The sequence below is a fragment of a genome, unplaced genomic scaffold, assembly GCF_019419815.1.
Source record: "Pyrus x bretschneideri cultivar Hongxiangsu unplaced genomic scaffold, Pyrus_bretschneideri_v1 Contig13, whole genome shotgun sequence".
Classification (NCBI taxonomy): Eukaryota; Viridiplantae; Streptophyta; class Magnoliopsida; order Rosales; family Rosaceae; genus Pyrus; species Pyrus x bretschneideri.
In genome coordinates, this window is record NW_025999424.1 from 7,137,707 (window position 1) to 7,148,993 (window position 11,287).

Genomic DNA, 11,287 nt, shown 5'->3' on the forward strand with positions numbered 1-11,287 from the left:
TTGCTCCACGAACACACACAAAAAAATATCCATGTCTTAATAAGTAAATAAATCAAACTTGAAAGAATTTTGGAAAATGCAAGAGCAAGAGCTAAGCATCTTCCTTCCAAATCATTGTCAGGGCAAACTCCAAACGGATAGGAAGTTTTGACGAAAATAAAGAAAGAAAGTTACAGTGGGGGCCATCTGCATGCACGCAATGGAAACGTGGGCCAGCCAGCAACCATGGGGTGGGTTGGTCAAAGTCACTGAAAGACTCAAACAGGAGAGAGAGAATGTTTTCTTTTACGTTTTCCATTTGGTTAGTGCACAACGAAGAGAGAGTATTTTCGCTATAATACTTAGTATTTTATTTATCATTATTAGATAAATTTAAATTTTAAAAATTTTATAGTAGATAGATATAAATGTTAAAATATAAACTAATTCAATAATAATAAATAAAATAATGAATATTACTACTATTTGAGAACGGTAAAAATAATGCACAAGAGAAGATAAAGTAGAACAAGGCAAAATGATTTTAGCCCATGATTGGTCCAAACAAAGATGGTGGGGCTACATAGTTTATCCTATTTAGGAGTTTTTTTTAATCTTTTTCCTTTTAGAATATTAATTTCCTTATGAAAATTCCTCAAGTAGAAATTAATTAACCTGACCCTCCACCACCGTCACAAATATTTGCATGTGTTTAATTACTACCATTTTATTTTGTACGTTTTGGGTCGTTGCTAGCTCTATAAATAGCGCGCACACACCAAACTCCGCTCCACAAGAACAAATTAACCAAACACTTGTTGAGAGAGAGAGAGAGATAGTTTAGAGAGAGAAATAGAGAAATGGAGAACTTCCCAGTTATCAACTTGGAGAGCCTCAATGGTGAGGGAAGAAAAGCTACAATGGAGAAAATCAAAGATGCCTGTGAGAACTGGGGTTTCTTTGAGGTAACCATAATTAATTACGTTTCGTAATTAGCTTCTTAATTCCATATGTTCAGTTCATCTTTCTTTCTCTTAAAAATTTCAGATTATAATTAACTTTTTGTGTTTTTCACAAATACTGCAGCTGGTGAGTCATGGGATTCCAACTGAGTTTTTGGACACAGTGGAGAGGCTGACAAAAGAGCACTACCGGCAGTGTTTGGAGCAAAAGTTCAAGGAGTTGGTGGCCAGCAAAGGCCTTGAGGCCGTTAAGACAGAAGTCAACGATATGGATTGGGAAAGCACTTTCTACTTGCGCCATCTTCCTCAATCCAACATCTCTCAGGTCCCAGATCTCAAGGATGAGTACAGGTATAGCAAACACACAGTAGCACTCCCGTTTTATCCCCTATACTCTTCGTCGGGGAAGTAAAATATGAGCGTGTGAAAATCATTATCGTTACCCTGAAATTACTTGGTTTTCGAGTTTGAGGCATAATATGTGATTTCTGATGAGGAATTGTGATGAGTAATTTATACGTGCAGGAATGTGATGAAGGAGTTTGCATTGAAACTGGAGAAATTAGCAGAGCAGCTGCTGGACTTGTTGTGTGAGAATCTTGGACTGGAACAAGGGTACCTTAAGAAGGCATTTTATGGAACAAATGGACCAACTTTTGGCACCAAGGTTAGCAACTACCCTCCATGTCCCAACAATGACAAGATCAAGGGTCTCCGGGCCCACACCGATGCCGGCGGCCTCATCTTGCTCTTCCAGGATGACAAGGTCAGTGGCCTCCAGCTCCTCAAGGACGGAGAGTGGGTTGATGTGCCTCCCATGCGCCACTCCCTTGTTATCAACCTTGGTGACCAGCTTGAGGTAATTAAAACTTAAACCAATTAACTCAACAACTTCGATCTCCGGTGCGGTTAACTGCACTTTATAAAGTTCTTCGATTTTACTTACATATATAAACATACAACTTGAACTCCTATAGGTGATCACCAATGGAAAATACAAGAGTGTGGAGCACAGAGTGATTGCCCAAACAGATGGAACCAGAATGTCAATAGCTTCATTCTACAACCCAAGCAGTGATGCAGTGATCTACCCAGCACCAACCATAGTGGAGAAAAACGCAGAGGAGAAGAATCAAGTGTACCCGAAATTCGTGTTCGAAGACTACATGAAGCACTATGTTGGTGTCAAGTTCCAGGCCAAGGAACCCAGATTTGAAGCTATGAAAGCAGTGGAAGTTAAGACCAGTTTTGGTTTGGGTCCAGTTAAAACTACTGCTTGAAAGTGATTAAGTACTTATACTAGAAGCTGCTGGAAAAAGGGTTTTTAGCTTAAAGTACGGGCGTGTGTGAACAAAATATTTGGTTGAACTAGACTTCAAGATCTCTGTCAAAAGAGACAAGTTTATTTATTATTAATGTGGAAATCGTTGTAGAATGTAACCAAAGTTATCACTACTTTAGTGACTTGAAGATTTGTTGGTAACTAAATAAACATTATATTATCTGTTTTGCATTGTATTTTATATAGAACCAGTCATTTACATTGTAGTTAACTGCATTTGTAGATAATGCATCAATAACATATTGATATTATAAGCGTTTGCAGTATCAACATAAACGATAGCGAAGTTATAAATGCAGACATGCCGTCAGCATTTAAAATTTATAGTTAACCACAATGAAGAAAAAACTTTGTATAGAACAATACTGAAAAGATTACGCATGGAGCTAAGACTTAAGAGTGTATATCTAATGTGCAGATCCATTAGCAGTAGCATTCAAAGCCAGCTCTGCTTAACTAAATAGTCAGCAGAATCTGTTAATTTATCACTTGTTGAAGTTTTCACCGTAGAGAAGGACTCTAATTTCAGTGGGAAAAGGGATGAAAGAGGCCGAGGGATAAGGCAGCAACCATGCCCACATGGTGAACTCAAGCTATAAAGTTTTCTAATTAAAAGCAAGAACCAGATATTTTTAAAATCATAAGCTACAATATAAAACAATACAGGAGCTTTCAAGATGGGAAAAAAGGGATTGAAGTCCACTCCTTCATCTCTATGTCCGGGAAACGCGGAGCGATAGATCCAAACCACTCAGCTTCAATTTTATGGCTTCTATTAGCTCATCTCATTGACCCACTTTACAAAAATTTAAAAACTTGAATGGCTCGATCTCTTTCTCTCTCTTAAAAAGTCTGAATCTCTCAGTCCTCAGGACACAAAGTTTTAGAGTGGATATCATTCTGGAAAAAAAAAAAAATTTAGGGTAAAGACCTTCCCATTAATGCCAATCTAGGGATTCAGAATTGCAATGGAAAATAAGTGCTTTTGAATTTATTGAAGCCTGGAATTGCACTACACATTTTGATACAGGGAGAGAAACTGCATTCTATAGAATGATATCCTCCTAAACAACTAATGAGTTAGATTTGAGTTTAGTGTAATTTCACATGACATGAATAGTGCAAAACACTGATACGTTGTTAAATATATAGTTTAACATTCAATCATTGAAAATACATCTAGCACAATAGTTTCTCACAATATTTTAGGGACAATTTAATAATCATTTAATTCTTTCGGTATAAAGATAGAAGAAAACTATATGGAGAAATTGAGACTTAAGGATCAAAGAAGATATTGGTGGATGAGAAGACACAAGTGAAGGTATGAAAACAAAATCTTGAAAGGAAAAGAACTTCTTGTTTTCAATTTTGGTTTTTGTTTTTGTTTTGTATCAATAAATCTTAAAATTTTTAATTTATGTTGCATGGAGGCCGAGTAATTAGGAGCTAACTATGTTTGTCAATTACTTGAATGTTGATGCGGGCATGCCAATTCGCCATCGAGCTCAACTGGGCAAATAACTTGAATGTGGTGATGTGGTAGAATTCGCTACTAATTTCTGGATTGAGCGACTTTGGTCGAGGAAGGAACACTCTCACCCTTGAGTTCTAAAACTTGAAGACAAGGTTATGCAATTCACTGTGAAGTTCTAAATATTTTGCACCATGTTCAACATCCTTAACTATATTGGTAAACACATAGGTCTGCTGAACCGGCATCAAACTATATGGACAAAGATACTCAAAGGACATGAGTGTCTTAATTGTAAAAATGGTTCGGCTGTCTGTGTGTTAAACTCTTAATATAATAGTAATCAATCACAAAACACCCTGCTTTGACAAGAATGCTAATAAAGTGACCTCTTTTGGTAAGGAATCAAAGACTTTTCCCTACAGAGATAAGGTAGGATTCCATGAAAGAGTGTTTCAGTATATGTGACAGAAACTCGTGGCCCTCTAGTTAGATATATGCCAGGACAAAATAACTGTCATCCCATCCAAAACCAAAACCAACAAACAATACCCCACACAAATTTATAAAAAATAAAAAATAAAATAAAATCGTTATTAACAAAATTATGTCTATATATATATATATATATTAGCCAAATTAGTCATTGAGCTTAGTGGAAAAAATGAAAAGGTGTAATTGTGTGGTGGTTTTAGGTTATTGGTGTGTAGAGAGAAAAACACCCATCTTTATTTACTTTTTCTTATTTATTAAGGGCAAAATTGAGAGGTTAGTGGAGAAAATTGTTTAGTTGCATGTAGGGATAAAATAAATGGGTCCAAATATTTTTTTTAAGACAATATAAGTTCAACTTAAGAACTATTGCATGAGGAAAATTACTAGACCAAACACAAAGTTAATTATAAATGTGCGAAATTATATTATATGCAACTTCTCGAAAAATATCGTTTTTAATGCATAGAGTTGGTAGTATGTAAAAAATTCATGGAAAGATTTTAGAATCTCATTCAACATATTCCACCCTGAAATTTGATAATTACGCAAAACGTGACCTTATTACCAGTCATGTGTTTGATTAGATCTTGAAGAAAATTCATCAAGGATTACAAATCAAATATTGTTCATCTAACTCCACCCACATTGTGAATCAATCTCCATCGTCCATTCACAAGTTCAAACTTTATTGGCGCATGGGAACTGTTTGGTCCCAACGAAAATTGAACCTTGTTTTGTCCCGGTGACCATCGGCACATTAGTCACACATCAAAACCACGACCCAAAAGAGTCAAAGTCATTTGCTTTGCTTGATTCTGTCTCAATAGACGTCAATTCAAATACTTAATATGTCACACGAAGTTTGCAGGAAAGCTCAACAAGAATATATTCGACATTTCTGTGCTTGTCAAGTAAACCAGTGATCATTTTACACAAATTGGAATTGAAAGAATTGGGGCAGATACATTGCAGACAGCCATCTTTCCTTCTTCGTGGTTAGACATAAATCGATCTAATCTAATCTATACTCTATGAACCTCACCACAGAAAGATTTCCAGTCTTTGTAAGTTGACCAGCTTCTATATGCAATGCATGCTTCTTTTTCAGTACATATTCCCCGATGATATCAATATCACTATCAGTTCAATGAAATCCATATATAATTTGGCTTCTTAATTATATCCACATCTTTCACCTTTTATCCACGATCTTTTACCTTTTCTCTCATTTTTTTAGCCAATTAGATTGTATAAATTAAAGAAAAATCAAATATTACATAACTAAACAGACGAGGGCAAAAGGTCAAATAGAACTATGAGACTCACTTTTCTTAATTTAATTCACCATGTGATTAAACTATTATTGTCATAGATAGGGAAAGTAGTCTACACAAATCAGTTAGTATGGCACGATTTGGTGCAGTCATGGTTAATACTCAATACCCTAGTTGGTCAAAATTCAATAGTCAAAGCCACCCATTATTTTTCCGTTTTTTACCTGTTCTTAAGACCTAACAAAACCAGACCTAACAAAACCAGAAGTACATATATTATTTAAGTATATAGCCAATAGCCACCCATGCATATGTAAAACACTAGTAAAAATAAATAGAAAAATTGACTATTATTGATATCACATGCTCTCACGAACCCTAGAATTTGTTAAGTATGATAACTAGCCCTTCATATTAGAAAATGTTCTTGTACAACGAATTTTCCTTCGTTGATGCAACATGTGTTACGTATGTAGGTGCAGGGGTAAAGTTAAAAAGTTAGATTATCCGGGGCACAATTAAGTAGTGGCGGATGTAGATCCTCGTTGAACCTCAAAGGCAGCAGGCGAAGCGCCAAAAATTTTTTCAAGTTGTTTTAAGTGAGACATTTTATCGAGAACTTGTATAACCATTACTCATTGTATGCTTAGCGTACATCCCCATCCTTTTTTGCCATTTTAATTGTATCTTTAGATCAATATTGGTATAGTCCACAAAGGGATAAATCATATAGACTTTACTCCAATTTCTTCTTTGTGGACTATAACACTATTGATCTAAAGATACAATTAAAATAGCAAAAAGGATTAGGACTGAGTGATACAATTTGTGGTGGTGGTGAGTTAATTATTATTCACCATAATTCGACTCGACGTCATACCAAGCACGGAAGGAAGCTACAATTTAACAGGACTTTGGTTCCTGCTCAAACCACTTTTTAAGGACAACAACACAGGTGGGGCCACGTGCCCCCTGTGGCCCTTAATAAGATTTCCCACGTTTGAAAACCGCTATAGAGCTGATAACCTTTTCGTTTGTTTGCAACACGCAACTTTTGTAGAGATTTCCCAACGTGATCACGTTCATAGCTCATGTGAGAGAGTCAGATTTACAAATTTACGTAATTGAAACTGAGAAGAGAGTGAAAATTTGAGACCTCTTCTGACACCGAAAAGAAAAGCGTTGGTAAGTTTCACGAAGAAGAGGAAGACGTGACTAAACAAAGAATGGCTAATTAGGTCAAGCAAAACTACCGCGTAGGGAAAGAGTTTAGCGTGATTGAGTGTGATATGGCGTGACCTTCGGATCGAGTTTTTTCGCACATTAATTTACCAGTTAATAGTCAATAGTCATAGTTTTGAACCAGGAATAAGATTCCCAAAATTTCTTACTCCATTTCCAAATGTCATAATTAGGTTCAAGTTCAAGTTTGAAACGTCTACTGTTAATCTAGCTAGCTGATTAAAATTTAAAACCCAGAAAAATAAAACTCAAATATACAGGAGCAGATTAACGATTGAAAAGTGAAAGAAAAAAATTACATAGATGTCGAGAATGCTAAATAAAATAAGAATAACCCTAAGAAAATAGCACCGTTGCAATTACTTCTTTGTTATTGATCATCTTGATATGTTATTGATACTCTAATTAACATAAATTGAGTATACATATGTTATCGATACTATTTGATAATAACACTACAAGAAAAGTTTGTAATAATTACTAACCTTAGTTGTACAAAATAAAATTACTAAAGCATTTAGGGGTGGATAAGCCTTTACCATAATAATATTGTGTATACGCTGTCATTTTTCTACCGAAATTTTTTTTCTTTTTGACAAATGCTACAGTAGTAGTGCTAATTGAAAGCTTTTCCAATACTCAAAACACCTTAAATCTATCGTGTCGGCCATCCACAACTTGCAATTTTATACCTAATTATCCATGCAATTAGTGTACAGAGGACGGGGTCTCTGTCCACTGTCCAATATTAGAGTCCAATTATTTACATCGCAGCCACTAAAATGATTAATGGTCCAAAAGCAAGATGCGATATCTTCTCCATACATGTTCACGTTTTGGTTTAGCTCTTAGGATCTGTCCCTATCCTATTGCAAATTTGTACATGAATTAAAAGATATCCAATAAGTTGAAAAATCTCATTCCACAAGTAGAAGCTTCCAAATTAATTTTCATAGTGAACAGGACCTGCAGAAGATGTACAAAGAACTCACGAACAATGTGGTGGGATAGGAGCCACATTTTTCATCAATTAATCGGTCATATCACTTGCTGTTGCTACCAATCATCAATATGCATGGCATGTGCAATGCTTTCCAAATGGGCTTGTTTTGTTGTGCCCGAATGCGGTTTGAAGCAAAAGATTACTCTGTCCCATTGAGTGCCATAGCATTTTCCGACCATTCACGTAGGATTGCTTCCCAGAAACTATTACTTTGACTACTTTACACTTTATAAAAGTAGTAAGAGATAATATTATATTTGGATGGTACCATGATCATGGGCGCATTGGATTGTGAAGGGAGCCTAATTAAAGGGGCTTCCCAAGCTTACAAGGATCACTCAATCTGTCTTCCACTAGCTATATGCCTACTAAGTTTACTTACAAAAAAAACACATCAAGTGATGAAAAAACCAAAAGAAAAAAGAAGCTATATATTTATATTTATAAACCGGTGTCGAAGTTGCTTTAGAAACTCAGTTTTAACAACTGAAAGAAACCCTAGACAGCTATTTATAGAAGACGAATAAAAATTACCTCGGAGCCATGCATGACAGATTATGGTCAATATCATGTGTCGTATCCTCACCTCAACTGATCAGTACTTTCTCATTCTATATTTAAAGCTAGAGAGTCTCAAAGTTAATTAACTTTGAAGTGATAAATTGAAGGTTAAATTATCTAATGGTTTCATGCAAGATTGGCAGAATTTGACTGACTCAACCTGTTGTAATATATGATCTACGTGAGGAGGATGTCTTCTTGTCATGTATCGTGTAGTTTATTTCTGACTTTATTGAATGAAATTTATGCAGTTTCATAAAAAAAAAAAAAGAAAAAAAAAGAAAAAAGAAAAAAGAAAGGGTATTCTGTTGAGTATAACCCAAAGAGAGAAAAGATAGTGAAATAATTTTCTTGTATTGGCTCTTCTTAGTATGTATAGTAAAGTTTTGGGTAAATTAAACAAAATTACCTTAATTATAGGTCGAACGACACTATCATACATCATCTTTCAAAAATGACAATATTATACCTCATCTTTATAATTTGTTCAATGTTATACCTTTATTAGCTTGTCCATGAATTTATCAGTTAAATGCTGATGTGGCTTGATCCCGGGCCTAGTTCCTTGCCCAGATGGATTCCATGCGGCACCACACCCAATGTTTTCCTGCCAAATGGCATCCATGTCAGAAAATATATTTGATTTTTTTTTTGGTGGTAATTTGAATTTCAAAATTTGAAATTTGAAATTCACTGAATTTGAAAAATCTCACCCAAAAATAATGATATAACCACAACAAAACAAGTGTATTCAAGCACAAACTACTCATCATTTCCGAAGAAAAATATGAAATAGACCAAATTATGCATAAAACCTGCTTAATTATCCAGAAATTCAAAAACCTGTTAAAAAAAAACTAACTAAATTCATCTAACATCTCCAACCAACATTACAAAACTTACTGAATTCATAAAAACCTGCTACATCATCCATTCAATTCACAAAGGACCTATTGGATGCATAAAACCTGTTCTAAATTTACAATTCCTTTACAAAAAACAACCATTTGTGCAAAAAACTGGTGGTTGGATTAGTTGATATTTCTGTGCTTGGTGCCTTTGGATGATTCTGTTATTGCCTTGCTTGTGCTTCTAAGTGATTTAGCTACTGATTGTGAAGCTTAAATCCAAAGTTCATTAAGAGACAAAACAAGCTTTTTAACTAAATCCAAATGTTTTACAACTAAGGAAATGGTTAATTTTTACCTGTGTTTTCTTTGTCCTATTTTTAGATGCAGATGTGGATGGTGATTGTCCTTGAGCAGATGTGGATGTCTACAAAGTAATTTAAAGGATTAAGAGTCTGGTATGATGTTAAAGGATTTAAAAAACCACATAAAGTAGAAAATGTTACATGTTTGTCCCTTGGAAGAAGATGTCTATGATGGGTTCTTGCATTATGACCTTCCTTTTTGCATATGGTACATTTCAAACTGCCTTACCCTTTCCTTCCTAGCTTAAGTGGCTGAGGAGGACCTTGAGGATTATTGGTTGGGTTTGTGGGAGTTTGTTCACCCTTATTGTATCTCACAGCAGCTTCTTTGTTTCTCCTCCTCCTCAGCCTTCCAGGTTGCCTAGTATATGTAGGAGGCAATATTGGTGGGTCTTCAGTTTCCTCCCACGAAGACATCCCATTCATCGACATTACTAAATGAGAATACACCTCCAAGTACCGTACCTTCGAATAATAAGCATTGACATAGTCCTCCGGTTTTTCTCTCTTGAAATTTACGGTAGCTATTGCATGGTTGCATGAGATTCCTGTTAAGCCATACTTTCTGCAAGAACATGTTTTTTTAACCAAGTCAACCATATTTTGCTTCCCTTTTCCAGCATCAACTTGAAATTTAACGTCCCTTAACCATTGTGCAATGCATATACCACTTTGAATTTTGGCTTCCTCCAACTTTTTCTTGATTTTAGGACAAAGATCTCCAACTTTGTTCACCATTATATCCCTTCTTATCAGAATTCTCTTCATCAAGAGTGTGTGTGTGAATAAGGAGTAGCTTGGTGACAATAGGTTTTTGTTTTGGCACAAGTATGACATCAGTGAAACTTTCGCAGAGATTGTTCAGCAACATGTCACACTTAGGATATGTTTCAAAATGGGATTTGCTCCAATGATGTGCAGACTTCTTCACCAACCAATTGTAGACCTTTTCATCCAGCTTCTTCATATCCTCTATTGCGTTTTTTGAAATGGTGAACTATTGTTGTTCTGGCTATTGACTATAAAGCATCCTCAAAGTTTTCCCCTTGAATAGATTTTTGAAGTTAGTATACAAATGTCTCACACAAAATCTGTGGTGGGAATTAGGGAGGATTTTTTTAAAGGCTGGAATTAACCCCTTTTGCTGATCACTGATAAATGTCCATCCATGTTGATTGACAATCCCAACATCAACGACCAGTAACTCTAAGAACCAAATCCAACGGGACTTATTCTCAATTTCTACCACTGCGTACGCTATAACTCATGTTTCATCATTTGGGTCAATCCCAACATCACAAAATAGCTGATCTACATGGACACTCTTTAAATGGCACTCATCTAATCCTATCAATGGTCTACACCCTGACTTAAAACTCTTTTTGCAAGCCCCTATGCACATATATATCATTTGGAACCTCTGCTTATCCAACTTCACCTTCACAGTGCTTATAGGGTTAGTCTTCTTCACTTCTTCAGCAAAATCCCATAACTTTGTGTATTGCTCTACATGTTTTCCCTTAATGATCTTCAATGCCTTACCTAAAGCTATGTAAGCTTTCCTCTTTGTACAATCGTGATTCCACTCTGATTCGACAATTGCTAAAAAGGAATCCACAGGCGATGTGGGATTATGTTTTATCCTGCCCATGTACAAATCCGTCAGCAAAGGGGACTTTAAGTTCTTGTTTGCCTAAGTTCTCCCACAAGTGTGTTCACCAAGTATGGTCTTGATTTGTATT

At 35.6% G+C, this 11,287-nt stretch overlaps 1 protein-coding gene across 1 annotated transcript; it reads left to right on the forward strand.

Annotated features, from left to right (window-relative positions):
• The first annotated feature begins 764 nt into the window (after window positions 1-764).
• On the forward strand, window positions 765-2,459 carry LOC125474945 (1-aminocyclopropane-1-carboxylate oxidase-like). The gene is made up of 4 exons (XM_048579200.1): window positions 765-944; window positions 1,066-1,292; window positions 1,467-1,800; window positions 1,919-2,459. The coding sequence occupies exons 1-4, from the start codon at window positions 840-842 to the stop codon at window positions 2,219-2,221; spliced, it is 969 nt and encodes a 322-aa protein (XP_048435157.1). The 5' UTR covers window positions 765-839; the 3' UTR covers window positions 2,222-2,459.
• Window positions 2,460-11,287: the final 8,828 nt, after the last annotated feature.